The 23,144-nt window shown below is 34.0% G+C and overlaps 1 protein-coding gene and 1 long non-coding RNA gene across 8 annotated transcripts in view; both read left to right on the forward strand.

Annotated features, from left to right (window-relative positions):
• Window positions 1-536: 536 nt before the first annotated feature.
• On the forward strand, window positions 537-2,980 carry LOC105149346 (uncharacterized). Of its 2 annotated transcripts, XR_015546779.1 has the most exons (4): window positions 578-592; window positions 740-1,260; window positions 1,947-2,038; window positions 2,564-2,980. It is a non-coding gene; the product is annotated as an uncharacterized LOC105149346 (long non-coding RNA). The 2 variants fall into 2 exon arrangements; XR_846578.2 differs by having other exon boundaries at window positions 537-1,260.
• Window positions 2,981-5,656: 2,676 nt separating this feature from the next.
• The window catches only part of LOC105149228 (serine/threonine-protein kinase SIK3), a 230,805-nt gene continuing 213,317 nt past the window's right edge, over window positions 5,657-23,144 (forward strand). For 2 of the 6 annotated variants that reach the window (XR_015546730.1, XM_087411407.1), the window contains exon 1: window positions 5,657-5,892. Coding sequence is in view for 4 of the 6 variants with exons in the window: in XM_087411407.1 (XP_087267533.1) it covers window positions 5,740-5,892 (153 nt within the window). In the remaining 2 variants the exon portion in view is untranslated. The remainder of the gene's footprint in view (window positions 5,893-23,144) is intronic. The other 4 variants (XM_087411385.1, XM_087411391.1, XM_087411418.1 and 1 more) reach the window with 4 other exon arrangements.

The following is a 23,144-nucleotide window of genomic DNA, read 5'->3' on the forward strand; positions in this document are numbered from 1 at the left end:
CCAATAAGTGTACAGCTCTACCGATGTTTTTATTCTAAAGCTACACTTTCATTAGATATCGCGTGTCGTACGCGACAAATATCGCGCTGGTATGTCGGGCCATTAAGGCACATTTTCATGTGTTGCTAAAATAAGCAATTGAAGTGACAGATTTGTCGCTCGTTATCCAGCGACTGAAAGTTTGTAATTTGAACAGTTTTAACTAGTACAAGCGTCAACCGCTCAAACTATTGACAGTGTTAACATATGGCTGGGTTGGGGGAGACGCTATTAGTACTATTGGGTCATCTAAAAAGTATCCGCGGTACTTTGTCACTAGATATATGACCATCAACACACATCTAGTGACAAAAAACCGCGGATACTTTTTAGATGACCTAATACTATATTTCCCTTGTTTTTTATATGCAATAATTTTTAAGAATAGATGCCTAGCGTGATATTTGTCACGTACGATACGCTATATCCAATGGGTGTACAGCGATGTTCTCATTTCTAAAGCTATACACTCATTGAATATAGCGTGTCGCATGCGACAAACATCGCGCTGTTCTGCAGCCAGTATAAGTTCTATGACACCAAATCATAAAGAGTAAATCATAAATCAGAGTATTAATCATGAAATTTTATTTCTAGCATGGAAAGTGAAAAGTAAAAATTTTAACTATTGAAGTTAATGGAGAAATTTTTTACTTTCCATTTTTCATCCTAGGAAAAAAGTTTCATGATTAATACCCAGGGCACTTATCATGGAATACCACCAATCATAAAGTCGGAATGGATCAATCAATGGACACTAATCATAAAGTCGGAATGGATTCCGATCGGAATTCCGTTTTCCCCAAAAAACACAATAGAAATCTAGGGAATAATTAATAATTAATACTAACCAACTACAGTCGAGCATTCCTCTGTCGTTCGCCTATAACAGGGGAATACTCGACTAGTTATCAACATCTTAAAAAGTTTTATAAACAGAGGAAAGAACAAGTTAGAATTGCTTACTAATCAAAATGTGATCTATAAGATCTCATGTGATGATTGCGAGGCTAGCTATGTTGGCCAAACCAAAAAAAAATTGAGTACGAGGATACGTGAACATATTTCAGATATCAACAAAAAAAACAAGTTCTCCATCGGTCATTTCTGATTACCGTATAAATCTCAATCATAATTTCAGATGGAATGAAGTGAAGATATTAAACAGTGAATCTTCATATAATAAGAGATTGATATATGAAATGGTACACATAAAAGAAGGTACACAAAAACAAGGGTTAAATAAACAAAACGACACGGAAGCTTTGCCTGAATCATACCTATTATTTAATCTCTCTCTCCTTAATTTCTTCTAACCTTTATTATTTCTTCCATGTTTCCATTTACATTTCTATCCCCTCTTATTTTCCTCCTCCCACCACTTTCCTACTATCTTTTTCCTTCCTTCTTTGAATGTCAATTTTGTAATTTCATTATGTCTCAGAACATCGAGGAGACAAGATTTTGTTTTATTTCTTTTCGCATTGTTTCTAATTTTAACTATTATACTATTATACTATTATATTGTACTATTTGTACCCGAAATTCTTTTTATTTTTTGACTTAAGATATGTTATATTAAAGATATGTTATATTAAAGATATGTTATATTAAAGATATGCATATTATTTTTAGCTGTTACTATTTTATGAAGTTCAGTTAATATATAGATATACTTTTTGAAATCTTAACGTTTATTAATTTTGATATGTGTCATCTCTTATATTACATTGTTTTGTATGCTAGTCTTTAATGGTTATCTGATTTTTTTCTTTCTTCTTTTTCTATTGTTATCTAGCGCTATAATTCCGTTATATTTATATTCAGTCATATTATTAATCTTGTAATTATATTCAGTCATATTACTAATCTTGCGCTATAATTTCTTATATTATATTTTTCTACAGGATCAGACTCATATTTGCGTTCTCCGTTCACTTTTCAAAGGACATTCATTTGTTTACTAAAATTGACATTATAAGCATTTTAATGACTAACCGTAAGTAGTTTTTATTATGCGTACGTTCTTTTTCCGTTATACATTATAACTATGTACAGGGTTGGCCATATTCGACGGAAAGATGTTTTTTTTTCAATCATGGGAAACGTCGTTACTCGATCTAACATCTCTGTCAAAAGTTACAGTGTTTGCCAGATTTCCGTCGAATATGGCCAACCCTGTACATTATGATATTCGTTTTTATGTTATCTGAGCGAAATAGATAATTTATTATGTTTTGTTATTATGTTTTTTTCCGACTGTAACTATTATGTATGTTTTTTACATTGAAAATAATCCGATCGCGATCGAAACGTCTGCTAGCTTTCTATATTAAATTTTTAACTTAAAACATTTCTGTTTCTTTTATTATTTTTTTACATTCTATATTATCATGTTTTATTTTATATAATAATTTTTTGCTTGTAATCCTTTTTTTTCTTTGTTTTAAAAAATAATTTAATTTTTAAATAACTATTAATATATATCTGATTTCATTTAAACATTAATTAATTTTTATTACAGATCCAATTAAAAAACGTAAAGTAGAAATTATTCTTAAATCTTTTATCAAAGATATAAAAGAAAAAAGGAATGAAATAAGAATGAAAAGAGAAACTGAAAGAAAGGAACATGAGAAATTAAAAGCAAAGCGATATACAAAACGTAAAGAGGAACGTGAACAAATGCACAAAAAAAGAATAGTACAAAAATCTTTAGTATCTTGAGAGAATTAGTTGCTAAATCCAAATAATTGCGAATCTTAAATTCTGCAATTTTATTTTATTTTTTACTTTCTTAAAAAAAAAAGACTTATTAAAAGACTGATTATTATTTTATTCGTTCTTGATAAATAATGATATCTATGTAATAAAACTACATCTAGCCGAAAAATTTTGATGTTGAACTTAAGACTTTCAAAGTAAAATTAAACTTGAAGTATTTTCTATATTTCCAAAAGCTATTTAATTTAAGTTATTTTTAAATACTATTAGGTGTTGGAATTAATTCGTAGCGTTTTACAAGTGATGGGAAGTACTTTCATTAATGTATTTTTTAATGCTCATGTGAAATAAATAACATTCTTTCATTAAAAAACGCTACGAATTAATTCCAACACCTAATAATTTTAAATACTAAAATGTTAAATTTTATGTTAATATATATTGATAATATATATTTTATAAAGTAAAACGATTTTGTTCATGAATGTACTTTAGATTCAGTTTAATAAGATACTATAATACTTTTGATACTAATAAAGTTAATTTGTTTTACACCAAATATATATCATTTTATATCTAAAGTCGTAAAAATCATTTTATATCATGGAGTGATAAAGAAAATTTAAAAACTAGTTTTTGTTATTAGTAGTACCTACAAATTTTATTTTTATTAATATACATTTCTGATATATGTATAATTTATTTTCGTATTGTATCTTATTGGTAAGGCATTTGTTATTTCAATTCTTTTATCGTTACCTACATCAATCAAATTATCATGGATCTATCACTTCATACATAATATTGGATCTATCACTTCATCGTTATCGCGATATACATCTACATCAAATAAATCATTTTTTAAAATACAAACATTGTGTAACACACAGCAGTCCAAAATAAATTTCGGAATTTCCTTAACATCAGTTAACGGTAAGCAATCTAAGAGAATCCGAAATTAAATCCGTATCTTTAATTGAGCTGTAGCTCGCTCAATATTGAATGCTATTCTAGTAAATGATAGGCAATAAATTGTTCTGTGTTCGTTAAGTATCCATTATTTCTATATGGTACCATTAAGTTTAAATGAATACCATATGCAGCATCCCCGATTAGATGAGAATTTTCAGGAAAATATATTTCAGGTCTTGTAAGAAAATCTGCTACCGGAGAATTACGAAAAACACGAGCATCGTGTACAGATCCCATGTCCGGCAAAACAATGCTTAAAATGTCCACGTAAATCGCATATAAATTGTACATTAATGGAGTGAAATCCTTTTCTGTTTATGAAGCGGGATCTATTTTTGGAGCCTAAATTTTAACATGAGTGCCGTCAATAGCACCGATGACATTCCAAAAATTACTTTTCAAAATTGTTCCATTATTTTTGTGGCAATTTAACAATCTTTTGGCTATTGAATAAGTCGTGGAGCAACACAATGTAATGCATATGTTACACGCTGCAGTGATCTAAACGTCGTTCCTTTTCCGATTCCGAATTTAGTGGAAACAGATCTGAATTAAATATGAATAATTTAGTAATTTTAAAATTAATATTAATATATAAATGCGATTTATATTTTTTTAAAACTAGTTATTAATTTATTTATATATGTATACATATATACCTATAAGAATCAGATGTAGCCATAAATCATATGGCAATAAGGAGTTATTTCTTTATAGAAATAATTTTTTCAATATTGATGATCCTTAATTTCTGGACTGATTATTCATAGCACTTCCTCAAACGTTTCAGGAAACATTCTATAAATCCATTAAACAAACATGCAATAATTTTTTAATTCTTAAAATGAATACAATTCATAGGAAATATTTTCAAAACTGAATATCAAATAAAAATAAATAAGTATATACCACCGAAAATGTTCTTTAAATGCATGTTGGGAATATCCAGGAATAACACGCTCAATATAATCGGATATTTTTTCTGAATAAACTACTTCTCCGCGTGTTTGACCTACCATTAATACTGCATATAAAATTTCTAATTTGGAATGTAAAATGTATTCATCTTGTTCTTCATCACTTATATTGTCGGAATATTCATCAGATTCTTCACTACTACTATTATCGCTACTACTATTATCGTCATAATTCATTATTACTAACGAAATGTTTACACACGCGTTAATGTTAATAGCAGTCTTCGTTATTTCGCATAGATTGCAGTGATTGCATTGCATATGTTCCGTTTCACGGCATGCATTTTGCACATTAAAGAAATGGAATGGAATACATGCATTGCGCATTCGTGATGTGAACCATGCGTTCGATGCGTAAAACGGAACGCACCCATAAATATAGTGGGGGTATGAATTTAATTTAGCGAAAATCTACATTAGCTCTGCGAGCTCGAAGATCTTGAAATCCGAAATGGATCGAGCAGTTCGATTGGCTCTAGAAATGTTAATAACGAACGCAAATATTGTAAGAGGGTATCGATTGTGTATCTTGAAATAAAGTGAAAATTATTGTACAAAAGCAAGCAAATTCTAGTTATTGACCAATTAAATTATAAATATTCTAATAAATTTGCTCACTTTTGAAATTTTCATTTCATTTCGAGATACACAATCGATCTCAAGATGACATGTAGCAGAAAGATGCAAGTTGCTGATTTTCGAGGTAAAAGAGCAAACGGACACCTCCGATATGCAATGCCGAACGCACCTACTACAATATAATATCTAGAGTAAAATCTTCCTCGGAGAGGAAGTTTTGGAACGTAGCCTTAATATTTGTTCTATTGCGCGCAGGTATCCTACTCGTATCAAGAGCACGATGTAAACTAGTCAAGTCGGTCGATCATGTTAGTGATCGGAATTGGTGAGACTAGCCCTAGATGGCGGTATTAAAAGCCGATCATAATTCCTCTGTCGATGTAACTTCGTACTAACTAGTATTGCAACTGGCAACGAGTCAAGATCGAGTGAGAGAAGTGATCAAAAAATGGCATCCGCGCCGATGTCGCACAATGAGGTTTCCCAGGAATTTTCTGTCAACAAACTTATCCGTGTCGGTTATTACGAGCTGGAAAAAACTATTGGTAAAGGAAATTTTGCCGTAGTAAAAATGGCCACCCACGTCGTAACAAAATCTAAGGTAAAAGACGCCGTTGAAATCTACAATTACAAACATGAAATCCGTCATTTTGTCGTTAATATCTTCTAAATTCTGAATATCTGTGTGAATATATACTTCTTTGATTTTTGTATATAATTATAAAGTTTAATGATTTCAATGTAATTATTTTTTGTAGCTATATTCGAGTAATTATAATGAGTATTTAAAAAATACATTTATTATTGTTAAGAAAGATCACTGTTCTATTTTAAGTGTATAATTTATGTAAATTTCATAATCTTTTTATTTATATATTTGCACATTTAACATTCTCAGCATATACATAATAATACATAGTATTACTAACAAAAATATTTGTTTTTCTTCTGAAGATTGGTCTGCAGTTTAATAATTTTAAATTTGTGTGTATCTAAAAGATAATATATCTTTTTTAATGGAAATATCATTAATGAGAAAAAAAAGAGAAAAAGTAGGTAAGAAATGAATACTCTCAAAAGCACACGCTCACACATATACATGGGAAAGGTTATATGTTTATTATATGTTCTAAATTAATTGGATTGAAAAAGTATTAGGTAATTTTATTTGTAATTTTACTTGTATTTTATTTCTATGACTTGATGTAACATATTTGATTTTATACTACTATGAGCATTATTATATGAATATTATGTTACAAAAATAAAAATTTACTAATATTTTATATATTTATATAAGATGGATACGTTATAGAAGAGTGTTATTTATAGGGCAGTATTTATAGTCTATTCTTATTTCAAGACTGTCTTAAGTAATGTTTTAAGACACTATATGGTGCTCTGATTGATTTGACTTTTTAAGATTGTACTTAAGATAGTCTTAAATATAAGCTCTATGAATACCAGTTTAAAGCTGGTAATCATAGTCGATTCTTATATTTAAGAGCCTTAGCAAATTGACTTATAATCTTAAGACAATGTATTATGACTTATGTCTTAAAGGTGAATAAATACGAAGTGCCTTTAAGACATAAGTCATAAAGACAATTCTTGTGCATTAATCTGGATCTACAATAGATGTTTTAAGTTAAGGTGTTTTAAGCCTTAAGTCGTAAGAAATTGACCAATTACAGTCGAATTTGAGAAGAATAATCGACTATGATTCGTTTTTTGTAGCTTAAGGTTTAAAACTCTATTGTAGATCTGGGGTTACTAAAGACTTAAGACTTAAGTCATAAGACACTGTCTTTAAGATTATAACTTAGCTTTTCTGTTATAGCCCTAAGACTGTCTCAAATAATAGTCTTAAGATGTCATAAGCCAATCAGAGGGCTGCATCTTAAGACATTACTTAAAACAGTTTTAAAATAAGAGGATTATGAGTAGGCTTAAGGTCTGATTGCATGATCCAATGTTACTTAAACTTTAAGTGAAGTTTATAAATCTTTCTTTTTTAAAAGCCGATAGAAAGACAGAAAGGAAGGGAGTTTTAAGCCATGCTTGAAGTAACGTTGATGCAATCGGGCTTAAGTATTCTAAAAGATTTTAAGGATTCCTCACACAAATTTAAGATGAAAACTTTCTATGATTATGTCCGAAATAACTTAGTTTCAAAGATATATGAAATTAGAAGAAAAAGTTTTGTTTTTTTTTTTCTTTAATTTCGAAACTACTCAGGTTATTTTAATAAAATTTTAAACATATAAAGTTTCACATATATGGTCATATAAAATTTTCTTTTTGAATTTATGTGAGGAATCATTCTTTAAAATTTCTAGACTACTTAATGCTAATTCTGTATATAGATTGTTTCATTTTTAATGATGATATTTTCAATATTTTTTGAATGTGCATTTTACAGAAAATGTTTCAGATAAAAATGGAATGGTTTCGAGATGGACATATTTTGGTTAAATTTTTTTCCAGTGACTTAGAAAGATATGAAAATTATTTTCACTTTTTTTGAATGGAATCATGATTTTTTTGTTACATAATATGATTCCTCTAATTATATTGCACATAAAAATATTAAGGTAGAGATGTAAAAAACCAATAGTTTATTAGATATTTTATACTTTATTGTGGCACATATTGATATGAAGTATTAAATATCATGTAAACTGTTAATTTTTTTACAATTTTTTACTTTAATAACTTTTATGAATAGAATAATGACATGAATTAGTTGGTGTAAAGAAAACATAGTTGCTTATTTAAAAAATTATTCATTTTGCTTACATATTTCTTTTAAAATAACTATGTGTTTCCTTTACATCAATTAATTCATCTCATTACTCTGTTCATAAAAGTATTAATATTTAATTATCAAAAAATTAATAATTTATGAGACATTTAATGTCAATATGTACCAGAATAAAGCATAAACTGTTATTTTGAATATCTCTGCCTTAATATTTTTAGATACAGAATAATTAGAAAATGACGTTCGAAGTATAGGAATCTCGATGATTTTACGAAGATTTTGAAACATAAAAATAGTAGCGATTTTATTACATTGAAGAGGATTTGATATAGAAAGATTGAAACGTCTGTATGTATGTATGCACAATTGTTAGTCTACAATAAACATAAATATTGTATAGCATGAACAACAAGCGTGGTTCCTTTGCCTTTTTACAATTTAATTATTTGAATTTTATTCGTTGGAATCTATTACATTGTTTTTAATTTTAAACATAATTTGAAGAATTATATTATGTAGAAATGACATGATTGAGCGCGAGCGTAGTAAGAGTGTGAGCGTGGCAGTGAGCGCGAGTGTGACATGACAGATAGTGTACTGGCCTGTCAGAGATCCTGGGTTTGATTCCAGTAGGAACTCAAATATTTCCGCTCGTATTCTTGTCCACAGAAATATCTAAAAAAATCTGCCATTCGGAATCGGCATTAAAACTGTAGGTCCCACATGCATGTGGCAATTGAATAATCAGCATGTGCATTATAAGCATATGAGAGATGTAACAGGCCAAAGGCCTAACATAAGAAGAAGAAATGATTCCATTAAAAAAAAATGCAGGAAAGTATATCTTTTGGGCACCTTTCCCTAGAAGAAAAACGTGATCAAAATACACCTCCCTCGAAATCATTCCACTTATAATTGAAACATTTTTCTCTAACTGCACTATTCAAGAGATATTTATTTATCATTTTTGTTAAAGTATCGTTAGACACCTTTAGTAATTCACGAGTAAACGCAACCAATCTTATTGGTTTCAATTAAACTTTATTGTAAGGAATACGAATGTGTTGAGATCGAGTATTGCAGCGAATTAGCTCGTTTTTTTTATTTTGAGAGAAGAAAAAATATAGAGCAATTCAGAAAAATCGCCTGCTCACACAGCGCCGCGTTATGGCCAACTTACTTAATCGCGTCAGTACATTATCCTCTGCGGCAACTCGAATATACTCAACTAATAAAATAACCTTCCTAAACATGTCGCCTATCTTGATAAATATTGATATTTTCAATTGAACAAATTTAAATCTAACGCGACGAGTGCAATATGCTGAATTCGTAAACCTCATCAATCGCACACAACCTATCCCTCCTCTATAGATAAAGGACAAATTTTTACAATAGCTTATAAGTACCTTTACTGTTACAGTTCTTATTTTCATCCATTCCCGGATGAACTTCAACGACTCTCGCCAAAATCTATTTGAGGGATATCGTTTCGTCCTCCTTTAGCATTATCAACTGCCCAACCTTTAGCTTAACAGAAGTTTCCATTTCGCTCTTTCTTGACAAAGGATCAAATACTTCTTAGACCAATACTTAGACCAATACTTAGACAAATACTTCACTTTGAAGTGCTGTTTCAATCGCTCCACATGTTGCCATCGAGTAAGTCTATTTGGTGCTACGTCTTGAAGATTTGCTTTCGAATAGGCTTCAAAGAATCCCCGATTAGGAAATGTGCCGGAGTCAATACGCTCAGATCCATAGCATCTGAAAGGGATTAAGGGTCTAGAATTTAAGATCGCCTCAATCTGCGCCAAAACCGTGCTCATTTCTCCTACAGTAAGCGATGCGTTTCCAATGGTTCTTTTTAGATGCTGTTTCATGGACCGAACAACAGCCTCCCACAATCCAAAATGTGGTACTCTAGATGGTATAAAATGCCAGGTCATTCGTTCTTCAGTGATAGCATTTTGAGAGTTTGAAAGTTCGCGTTCTGAAATAAGCGCCGCAGTTCATTATTAGCTCCTTGGAAATTTCTTCTGTTGTTGGAATACATGTTGATCACCTTTCCTTTTCGAGAAACAAACCGCTTCAAAGCTCCGATAAAAGCTGCGGAAATCTTCTACTAACACTAAGTGCACAACATCTCCTTTGATTACTATGCACGTGAAAACAGAAACGTAAGCTTTGTATTGCTTATTATTCCTGCGAACTCTATCTCGAACAAAAAAAGGTTCGCAGTAGTCAACTCCAGTGTTGTAACAATGGTCTAACTGAAGTGACTCGAGCAGCCGGTAATTGACCCATGAATTGCTGACAAGAGGTAGGTGACGACTTGATACAACGTACGCAGTCCTTGTAATATTTTTTACCTCTCTTCTTGTAGCTAAAAGCCAAAACTCTTGTATAGCTGACAAAGTAGCTTGAGTGCCAGTATGGAACAATTTCTCATATTTGTTCTTTATTATTAGCTTCGTGACATAATGAGCGCTTGGCAGTATAATGGAATGTTTGATTTCAGCCGACATCTTAACATTTTCCAATCTTCTTCCTACTCTTAGAACGTCGTGATCATCTAAATACGGATTTAAACTAAGTAATCTAGAGTTTTTAGGAATCCTTTCCTTGTTTCTTAACAATCGCATTTCATTTTCAAACATTTTGAATTGAATCAATTTTATTATAACCAAATGCGAATTAGTTATTTCTAAAATCGTTATACAGCCCGTTCTATGATTTACAACAATATTTCTAACATTATGATTAAAACACAATATGTACGCAACGAAGTAACTTTTTTAAGGAAAAGTATCTAGTATATAGTATAACAGATTTTTGTACTGAAATTATACTGAATTGCACTTCACTTCGCTTTTCTGGAATGTTTTCGAATAGAGATCTTCCTCTTTAGCACTTAAATTTAACCATGAAAGTCCTTTCCAACTTGAGTTTTTTAATTGTTCGAGAGTAATCAAATCCGCGGGAAATCAAATCCGCAGAGTTTTCTTTAGATCTATGATGCCATTCGGAAAGTGAAGAATTTCTTTGTATCTCACTAATACGATTCTCCACAAATGTTTTTCTCTTTGCTGCAGAACTCAGCCACGTCAAAACAATTTGTAAATTAGTCCAGTAATAACACTTATATACTCACGTTTAAACAGGTTATCACTTTGTTCGTAAGTTTTGAAAAGCACAGCTCCACATAGTTCCAACCGTGGCAGAGAATGTTTTCAAGGGTGCTACTCGAGACTTGGCACAAAGCAAAGCTATCGAGGCTCTATCATTCTCTCTTACAAATATGCAGGCCTCGTAAGCTTGCTCGCTAGCATCGCAAAAACCGTGTAATTGAATTATTGAATCATTGACTCTTAATATTATCAACGGGATCTTTATAGACGCTAATAAATATAACTGAGATTTTATCTTACATCAAGCTTTAAATGTGCATAGGTTCGTCCTCATCCCATTCAATATTGCAGGTCCACAAGGATTGAATCAAAATTTTAGCCGCGATTATAACGGGATCAACCAAACCTAAAGGATCAAATAATCTCGACACTTTGGTTAACATTGCTCTCTTAGATACTTTACTTTGTAATAGGACTCTTATAATACAATATATCTTCATTAGAATTCCACAAGATTCCGAATAATTTCGACTCTTGATCTTTACTAAAATTTAATAAATCATCTTGATCACTAACGCCATCTTCTCATTCCATTATTATTCTTCCATTTGTGTAACTCAAAGTCGCCTAGAGATAACAACTCACTAATATGCTTTCTCATATCTATAATCCCTTGCAATGTATTAGATCCGATTAAAAGGTCGTCCATACAAAAATCTCTAAGAACAATTTCTGAAGCTATAGGAAATTTTTCTTTCTCTAGTTTAGCTAATTGCTGTAAGCATTTAACTGCCAAGAACGAAGGAGGTGCCATACGTGATTGTGAGTAATTCAAAACTTTCTACGGGCGCGTCCGGATTTTCGCGCCAACGAATCGTTTATAGAGGTAGGAGATCAGCGTGAATCAAAATTTACCTATACATTTTCTTAATGTCTGCACATAGCACAAATTAAAAAAATCTAAACCTTATAACTATCGAAAACAAATCAGATTGAATTATAGGACTTTTGTATAATACGTCTTTTAATGACAAACCTTCCGAATTTTTGTTAGATGCGTCAAATTCTACTAGCGTTTTAATAGTCTCCGACTCTTCTCGAATGACTGCTCTATGAGGAAGGGATATCCTTTTTATGTCAGGCGTCGGTTTATTAATGTTTCATGCCCTAGTCTAAGGCTAAGTATTCTTTCATAAATTTGACGTATTCTATTTTGAGCTCTAGTGCCTTTTCAAATTTTCTTTCTAACGACAAAAGTCTTTTCATAGCAATATCCTCCAAATCTTCTAGTTGAGTCAACATCCTTTGATTAATATAGGCAACTTAACTACGAACCGACCATCAGCGTTTCTAGTGTAACTTCATAGTGTAATTTTCATAGAATTCCTCCACGTATTTGACTTCTGTCGTTCTGCTTTTAGAATCTAAACAATCTTCAATCGAATTTATTTACCATATCGCATAATCTTTCTTCCACACTCAAATTACAAGTACTCTTTGAAGCTTCGCGACCTCATTGTCCGACAACCTCCGCGATTATCTATCCAAGCATGGATTTCTGCAAAGTTAGCTTGTTTTTTCCGAGCTTTATCTATCCTACACAAATGAGATTCTAGAACTTTTCGGCACTTATTAATACATCTATTTTTTAAAGATTTGAAATTCAGGATCCGCCAGTCTAATGTTGCTTGGAATATCTAAATCGAATTTATTTAACTCGAATTCTGGCAAATTTTGCATAATACAAGGCAACACTATGCATTTCAAATCTATGTAATAAGAATCAAATCTAGAGACCATATTCAAATCAACTACTTTTAAGGCGTTCAAGACCTGTTGATTTATTCCTCTAATTCTTATTTGCGTTTTTTCACCCGAGAGACCTAATTTACTTAGAAATTTTTGAGAGCCGTTATCTAACAAAGCTCTGCCCCCCACGAATCGATCGCTTCTATCCTTTATTTTTATGACAGCAATAGAGAGCAAGATTTGTTTCGAAACTACCGTTTTATCCGAATTAGCATGATACGATACACTGCCTGTACCTATCTTTTCTTTACTTTAATTCGACTCTAATCTCTTATTCAACTGCGTATCTTTGTTTTCTTTATCTTTATTGTTTTCTATATGTAATAATGAATTATGTTTCTTTCCGCAAATCTTACAATTATTGGATACACAATCTTTTACTAAATGTTTAGGTCTTAAGGCTCCTGACTACTCAACCAAAAATTCTGCGTTGACGATGGTGACAGAATCAGACGGCGGTCTGGCGAAACCGGTAGCCACACACTTAACCATGTCTGTGTGCTCGCCTGCGACGCACCAAGAGTGAACGAAACAGCGAACTCCTTCTCACACTAATAACTTGTTTCAAGCGACCGAAAATGCTTTCTCGGCAATCTCGGCCGATCGGCGGACCTAGGCATCAATAAGGGGCGGGAGGCATACTAAATAACATGTAAGTTTTAATAAATTGTAATAATAGTGTACTTCTCCTCTTAATCCAGAATAGTATAAATCATGTTAAAATGCAACAGTTTACGAGATATTTAATTGTTTACAATTTTTCATGCGCGTTATATACCTCCTTCATAAACTCAAGTAGCAAAAATAATTCAGTAGAAATAGAAATTTATCGGAAAACAATTATTGTATAATATAAATCAGCATTTCTTTTCTCAAGACGAAAGTCTTGCAAGGTCATCAGAAAAGAAATGCGTATGTTTGAGACTTGAGACTTATGAAGAAAGTATGCAAAAAAAAATGGAATAGTTGCAAACAGCATGTTTTTCACTTATAAAACGAAAGATATTGATTGTATGGAAAAAAATTCGGTATAAAAAATGTAAGTATTCGGAATACCTACAAAATGAAACCTAGAATATTAAAATCGATTTATTAGTTCAGTAGAAAAAAAATTAAAAACATTGAAAAAAGTTTTTTCATTTGTTCTCTGTTCATTGAGATTTAAACACAAAGCTTTGAAATTCTCGTAAAATGTAGTTCTCGTCATAACGAACAAATCTAGCCCTGAACAAGCCTGAAATGTTCATTAGTTTTTGCAAAAAGCCATTTGTTCAAAACCTGTTTGCGGAAAATTTAATTTCTTCATCTTTTTGTAGTCGCATAGCAATTTACAGAGGTGATTTTTCTTCTTTAAGAGTTGCACTATCATGTACATTTAATAACAGAAGGATTTTTTGTAATTAAACTATTATAAAATGACTTTTAAAAGTGGATATCGTTTTCCGTATAAAAAAATGGAAATAATTTCGTTAATGCATCATATCAAATAGCCATGCGAAGCATTTGAAATCTGATATTTTTCTACAAATTAAAAAAAAAATTACCCTACGATTATTAGGTGCCGAGATAACAATTTTTTTTCAAAAAATCATTGTAGCTCTAATTTTTAAGAGTTCCGTCTGGCACCAATTTATTAAGGAAAAATTGAATTTGCTGTTAAAAAAATCTTGAATTGTAACTATGAAATTTTTAAAAATTTTTTCTTTTTGTTCTTGAATTTTTATTTTTTCGGTTAATTACTAAAAAATTACGTTTGAGTATGGAACGCATGTCTGATTAACAAATTTAAGTCACATTAGCTATTTTCTTTATTTAATATGTTGTAAAAAATGTCCAATTGTATGTATAATTAAATGTACGGAATTATTAGTTTTTGTGAATTGCAGATGCAAATATGACATATATAAACAAATAATAAATAATTTGCCAAATGTTAGTGTAACTGTTGAATATAGTTGCAAAATATATTTTGCATGTAACATTACTTTACTTTTATATTTGCGAAAGTTAGTGTTATATCTTTAACAGTTGTGCTAACATTTGGCAAATTACTTATTAATTATTTGTTTACATATGGACAAATTGATGCCAGACTCTTAATCTTAAAAACTAGAGCCACAGTGATTTTTTGAAAAAAAAAATTGTTATTTTGGCTTCTAATAATCGTAGGGTAATTTTTTTTTAGTTTGTAGAAAAATGTCAGATTTCAAATGCTTCGCACGGCTATTTGATATGATGCATATTAACGAAATTATTTCCATTTTTTGGAAAACGATACTTTTTACGGAAAATGATACTCACTTTTAAAAGTCATTTTATAATAGTTTAATTGCAAAAAATCGTTTTGTTATTAAGTGTACGTGGTGCAACTCTTGAAGAAGAAAAATTAAATGTAAATTGCTGTGCGACTACAAAAAGATGAAGAAGTTAAATTTTCCGCAGACAGGAACAAATTTTTAGTGAATAAATGGCAAAAACTAATGAACATTTCTGGCTTGTTCAGAGCCAGATTTGTTCGTCATTACGAGGGCTAGATTTTATGACTTCAAAGCTTTGCGTTTAAATATCAATGAACAGAAAGCGAGTAAAAAAAAGGACTTTTTCATTAAAAGGTGTTTTTTATTTTTTTTCTACTGAACTAATAGATCGATTTTAATGATTCATGTCTCATTTTGTAGGTATTTCGAATACCTACATATTTTACACCGAATTTTTTTTCTATACAATCAACATCTTTTGTTTTATAAGCGAAAAACGTGCTTTTTGCAATTATTTGATTTTTTTCGCATATTTTTTTCACAAGTCTCGAATCTCGAACATATTTCTTTTCTGATGGCTTTCCAGACTTTCGTGAAAAGAAATGCTGGTTTATAATTCCGGTAAAATTCTACTTCTATTGAACTATTCTTGCTACTCAAGTTTATGAAGCGGAGATACACTATATAACGCGCATAAAAAATTGTAAACAATTAAATATCTCATAAACTGTTGCGTTTTAATATGACTTATACTATTCTGGATTAAAAGGGAAAGGGTACACTGTTACTACAATTTATTAAAACTTATATGTTATTTAGGATGCCCTCCGTCCCGTATTGATGCTAAGGGCCATCGAGTGGCTGAGATTGCCGAGAAAGCATTTTCGATCGCTTGAAATAAGCGATTAGTGTGAGAAAGAGCTCGCTGTCTCGTTCATTCTCGGCGCGTCGCAGGCGAGAACACGGATATAGGATCGTGCTTGTTGTGTGTTACAGCGCCGCACCACGATAAATGGCCGAACTTATAGGCATGGAAAAGTGACGTTTCGACGACGAAATTTATGTTGCGTGCCATTTCGTTATTATTTGCTTAATTGTGAAAATGTGATTTGTCTCGTACTTATCAAAATCGTAATTATCGATGAAAACTAAAGTTATCTTGGAATTTTGTATGTAAAAGCGTATATTTTATTCGTTTAAACAGCTGTCGTACCGTGTGTTTCTGCCTGAATATAGGTTCACTTTATGTACCTTTTACGACTATTTACTGACTGTCAAGGGAGGAAAAGATAGTTTTTATCGATTTTTACAAGTGTTTTAAAGTGATTTCATTATTTCATTTCATCCAAATTGTCTTTATTTAAAAATGGCACGCAACATAAATTAACGTATTATTCCTCCTTCTGATGTCATGATTCCAACATGGCCGCCGCGACTAATCAGAAGCCTTAACCAATTTAAACATAGCTCATTTTGTTTCATCTTTTTCATACGCTCTGACACGAATAGAATACGAAAGTTGCTATATAGATATATCATATCCTTTTTACAATAAGTGCACTTAGTATTAATGGCAGTAGTGTGAGCTGCAGTAATCTTGCTGGAACCTGTTTTACGTGAATTTGTACTTACTTGATCTTGTATACTTCGATTCACTACTACCTCCAGTGTTTGACATCTCTTTGTTAAAAAGGTTACTACTTCTTTAAAGCTCTGCATTACAGTAGATTTTAATGTGTTTTCCCATTCCTTTACTGAAGTGATGTCTAATTTGCCAACTATAATATGAATAAGTAAATCGTCCCATTGCTGCGTGGGTCTTTTTAATGCTTGCAAAGCCCTGGTGTGTTTTAATACGCCATCCAGAATTTGCCTGATAGTTTCATCTTCCTTTTTAATAACAGGTAAATCGAATATCGTAAATTGAACATGAGTTGTATTATCAATCTTTGATTGTCGTATCTTTCTCTTAATCTAGACCAAGCATTTGCGTAATTTATTCCAAAAATCTCTAATGATGATATGTTTTCGGCCGCTTGGCCTTTCAAAGATGATTTCAAATAATGAAATCTTTGTATGTCATTTAACGATTCGTTTGAATAAATTAACGAATTGAACACATCAAAGAAAGTATACCACATTCTTCGTACAGATCAGAAAAAGTTAGCAACTCGATCTTAGGCAATTTAATAAGATTACTATTTTTTCTTACATTATGTTGCACATTGACTTGTGTTTCTTGAGATGCTTGATCGAGAATCTCGTTCCTAGCTACTAATTCAACGCGATTTTCTAATACTTTCTTAGCTACTAATTTTAAATGCAGAAACTTATTTTCGTATATTTCTAATTCTTTGTCAATTTCTTCTATGGCGGTATCACCCAAAAAACTTATTTCTTAACAAACTTCTGATCACGACGCGTACGCTTCTTCGATATTACATACACAAGATACACTTTATCGATATTTTATTCTTACCTTAACTTCGTCTACATCAATGATATGAGAATCGATATCTCTAAGGAAATTTTCAGCTTGCATTAAACTAGATTTTTAACACTTTTTTTGCTTCAACTTAGCTAATTTTTCTTCTTCATACGTAGCCATGTTTTACCGATACAATAATTCACGCTACACGAACGAACAGTAATATGTGTATTTCGTTTTTATTTATCGAAATTAGAGTTCTTAGTCCAGACTTCCTGATGATGACGCCTCGAATGGTAAATGTTTCTCTATGCGTGCGATTTGAACTTCCTTTTTTTCTATATGACGATATTTTTTACGTGTTGATGCTCACCGCTTATAGTACTGATTCCTTGTGACTATCCAAGCTCTTACTATCCTCGTTGGTCGCCTGTCTATAAGCTTTTTTTTGCGTATATTGTGCGTTTCGCACTCTCTAAGATGCTTCATAACGATGCGCGTAATGTCTCTAGTACGATCACTCGTTGTTGAGACCTGCTGGTCTTCTTCTATCTGCACTGTGCGGCGTATCTCGATCCGACTCGAAGGACCATATATTAAGGTATCGTAAGGACTGTCAGACACCTTTAGTAATTCACGAGTAAATACAATCAATTTTATTGGTTTCAATTAAACTTTATTGTAAGGAATACGAATGTGTCGAGATCGATTATAGCGAATCTTCTTTTTCTTCTTCTTGTATTTATGTGGCCCGGATTCCGAAAAGATCGGATAAACTTGGCCAGTCGCTTCCAAGATCCCTTCAACCTTCCACAGGGCTCCTCAGAGAAGGAAGGGAGAAAACTGAAACAAGCGAAATGGAGCTCCCTCCGAATCTGAAAAAATAACTACCTTTGCGGATCCAGCATTCAGGGCGAGAATAAGAGTCTGCAAAATTGCCCACGCCTCCGCTGTGAACACTGAAGTGCTGGTAAGTTTATATTTAAGACAATCGCCCAACTCCGGAGAAAACGTAGCAGCACCCGTGCAGCCGTCCTCTGAGAGGATCCATCTATGTAGAATGTCAGAGACTCCTTGCTGGTGTCTGGAAGCTTATCTAAGAATTCTTGCGTGATTTCCTGATTGCTGCTATTGGTTTCTACAATTATTTCGTTGAATTTGCTGCGAAAAATGAAGGCCGAGTACTCGCTTTCAAAGGCAGAGAGGAAATAAGACCTGTGCAAATTAGGCATCTCGCATTTATTTATAATATAGTTCCTGAGGGAGGCGGATTTGTTTAATGCAGCAGCTTTGTAGCAGCAGCTGTGTAGTGGTGTGCATCATGTCCTCCAGACGTTTTAGATTATGCATTACCGGAAGGTTCCTCTTCGACATGCATTTTAGTACGACCTTAGCGCTCAGTAGATCGAATCTGAGCTTGAGTGGTAGCTCCTTGGCCTCGCACAGCATGACATTAATAGGGGTGGACTGTCTGCAGCCCATTGCTGCTCATTGCCTTGTATTGTAGCCTCTCCAATTTTAAAAATATATTTGAGTTGTGCCACGTGAAAATCGGACATGCATACTCAATGGTGCCTCTAAACACCATTCTATATGATGGTGAGAAGGCAGTGAGGGTGAGATCCCCACCACACCGTCGTCAGTGATGAGATGATGTTGATGGTCGCTCTGCCCTTCTTGATTAGATACTTGAAGTGGAGGGAGCTCCTTCTACTGTCCAGAATCACTCCTAGGAATCTTGTATATTCTCTGGGTCCTGGTGATCGATTGAAAGAAGATGTTCGACAGCCGGTGGGTTTCTTCTGGGAGTAAAAATCCACTTAGATTTAGAAGGAGAAAGTTCCAAGCCTCTTTCTTTCAGAAATACTGCGATGTTGTCGAGTGTGGATTGCACTCTGGTGCTTCCTGAATGTTGTGGTTAGAAGAGTATACCACAATGTTGTCGGCATATTGGAGGAATTCAGAGCCTTCAGAAATATAGTTGTCAATCTTCCTCAGCGCCAAGTTGAAAATCAGAGGGCTGAGAGCGGAGCCTTGTGGAGTGCCTTTGTACAAGAAATTTTTGTCGCTAATGACGCCGTTTTCCACGAAGTGAATAATTCTGCTGATAATCAGGTTTTATATGGATGGGACGCCAACGGTTTTCAATTCGTTTAAAATCGCTGATGGATGGATGTTGTCAAATACCCCGGTGATATCGAGGAAGGCGGCGACTGTTACCTCTTTGCTGATGGAAGACGCGTGAATATTGTTGGAGAATGTAGCCAGGCTGTCAATGCATGAGCGACCTAGACGGAACCCCATTTGCTCCTATGGAAGTAAGGACTTATGCTCCACTAACCATAGTAGCCTCCAATAAATTATTTTCTCCATGAGTTTGAGGGTGCAGAAGAGCAAGGAGATAGGTCTCATCCCCGAATTATTCGGCTTGGGAATGAAGATTACCAGCGAGATCTTCTACGTCTGGAATTACGTCATTCGCAAGAAAGGCTAACGCGATTAAAAAGGCTCACCAGTAGCTCCCTGAATTTGTGCGGGAGACATGCGAGAATCTTAAAGCTAATAACGGTCTAGTCTTGGTGCTGTTCGAGTGAGCGATGGCTAAGTCAAGTTCACTAATGGTTATAGGGAAGTCAATCTCCTCGACCGGAATGGCACCGTTAATATCTTCCTCTTTCATTTCGTCTGTAAGTTTCTGTAGATGTCTTGAAAGCAAAAGAGAGGACATAGTTTTTGCATTGCTAATGTCATGGCCTGCTTTTCTGCTACTGGATCATAATTGTGGTTCGTTTCCTGAGCCAGATTGCGGTGTTTAAATGTTTTAATTAATGACCAAATTTCAGCGGTGGGGGTTTTGCAATTTAAAGACTCCATACACCCTTTCTCCAACCTTTTCTCTTCTCCCTGTAAAGTACTTTGGAGCATTTTGCTCTTGTGTTCTTGAAATTGAGAAAGCTTTCGAGGGTAGACTCCCTTTGCCAGCGGCGTGCTGCTTCTCTGCAATTGATGACAGCCTGTTGACATGCCTCCAACAGGGAGGGGGAATTCGCCCACTGGATTGAATGCCCAGATCTCGACGCTTAGAGTAGAACATGATAAAGCGAGATCTACAAGATGACCTGTTAGCTTGTTGTATGCCTCCCTCTCGTTCTCGGGAAGTGAATTGAAAAATGAATCCGTGGAGGCTGTAAGAGCGTCCTGAAATATCGTCAGCTCGTCAGATTCTATGTTGATGCGATATGAGTAACGTTGTCATGGATTCAAGCTCCTCTCGACCTGATAGTCATCGGATAATGATCGCTGCCAAATGTATCTTCATTAGTACATACCTCACAGAGGGTGTAGTTATGATCAGGTCTACAGATATGCCCGAGTTGGGCAGAAGTAACAAGGTAGGCCGCTCGAATATAATCATTGATGCCTTCTACAGCGTTGAGCAGTGATCTCCCCGCTCTGTCCGTTGAGGAGCATTCCTATGCAGCGTGATGAGCATTGAAATCTCCGACAAAAATGCAGCTCCCTTTGGATTCCTCGAATCGCATCAAATCCGATTAGAACTGAGTACTTATTCTGTGATTAGGATGACAATATATGTTTAGGATGATGATTTGTTTGTTGTCCGAGGTGACCTCGATGCCTATAAGCTCCACATCGTTGTTTCTTATGTTTGAAAGGTCGGTTATGCTGAAAACAATATTGTCTCTTATTAGCGTGCACTCCTCTCATACCTGGATTAATGATATCCGCTCTGATAACGTGAAAACCCTTGAGAGCGAAGTTGGATGAGGGATGAAGTAGAGATTCTTGAACACAAATAATATCATAATCTTTATATTATATTGTATCTTTATACATATTGCTTATAATTGGGGTAATTTGCCTCGTAGCCCGCAGCAGTTCCACTGCAGGATGCTGAAAGACCATGAAGCTTTCTTGTTATTAGTAAAGGGGGCTGCGATACTGAGTGTCCAGCGGAGTCGAAAGAGTTGCTTGCAATTAGTCCAGAAAAAAGGTTGAAGATAGAACCCAGATTGCGATTAGAATCTTTGATAATAACTGCCAACCTTTGTAAGAAATCGACGATGGGGTCAATGAACGATGATAATTATTGTTTGTTAAAAAAATTCCTGACATTGGTGAAAATGTCCGCAATTTGGTCCACTGTGCTATTGCTGCTATAATGTTGGTTGGGATATGAATGTCCTTCATGAGGTGAGATTCCGGCATTCTCGTAATCCTTTGATAACTTTTTATCCCGAGTGCTGCATGGACGTCCATTGGGTTCCAGAAGTAACTCATTGTGTCATAGTCGAATATTTGTCTAAGCAGAGCCTCTGTGGCTCTATGTTTGGCCCATGAGTAACACGGATGCGCCCCGTTGGAAGAGTTTCTATGTTGGTGACTTTGGGTTTACGTGAGGAGCGCCCGGGCGACGTCACGATGTCTGCATAGCTTCTTTGATGCTGATAATTGATGTCCCCTGAGTCGTAGTCACGTAAGTTATGAAATCTGTTTGAAAACAATTCCCAATAGAATTTCTTTTTTTGTTGCGGCTTCATTGAAATATATGGGAAATTGCGGAGATCCTTCTTGACCGAGCGATTGGTATGACCATTCTTTGCGGCTACTAACCTCCTTGCTTCCACTTGAGGGATGTTTTCATGTGTCGCAAGACTAATAACCTTTTTGTGTTTGCGGATAATAGAGCAGTCAAAAGGCGTGGCTAAGTGTTCGTCACAATTAATATACGAGTGAGACAGCCCTTTGCTTGAGCGTTCCTCCGCGCCGTCGTGCTCTTGGCCATAGTAAAGGCATCTAGGTTTAATGCTTTTGCAATTCTTGCCTATATGTCCAACGCGATAGCAGACATAACATACTCTGACCTTATGTATGGCTCGACGGTGTACAATGCGTTGAAAAGAACAATTTCGCTTGGAAGAGACTATTCCGCGAATTTGATACATTGGGTCCTCGAAGAAACGTAAATTGCTTGACTGTTAATGACTATGCGGCGATTTAAGCGTTGTATGTCAAAATTTTAACAGAAGAGCGAATGTTTTCCTTGATGCAATCGATAGATAATGATCAAGCCCCTTGATTACGCCTGTTCTGAGCACGCGAAAAGATGGTATAAATATCTTGAGCTTATGCTTTTCAAAAGCGAGATTAGCGACCATACGATTGGCTTCTTCCGCTGTCTTAACCTCAACCCACAAGCGCCTTGCCGCTGTCTAATCTTTTGATGTGAATGATACATTGTTCGCTATTTCTGATACAATGCGCGACAAGACAGAAAAATTAAGTATCAAGTCCCTATCCGAGTAAACATATACCGCGAATCGTTCTTAGTGTAAAAATACGTGATCTTGCGCGGTGCGGCACAACTTGTGACGCGCTGACGCCTTCCGGCTCGCTACTGACCTCGTTGGATTGTGAAGCAACTCCCGCGAAAGGACGCGATTC

The sequence above is a fragment of the Acromyrmex echinatior genome, chromosome 1, assembly GCF_024713525.1.
Source record: "Acromyrmex echinatior isolate Ae372 chromosome 1, ASM2471352v2, whole genome shotgun sequence".
Lineage (NCBI taxonomy): Eukaryota > Metazoa > Arthropoda > Insecta > Hymenoptera > Formicidae > Acromyrmex > Acromyrmex echinatior.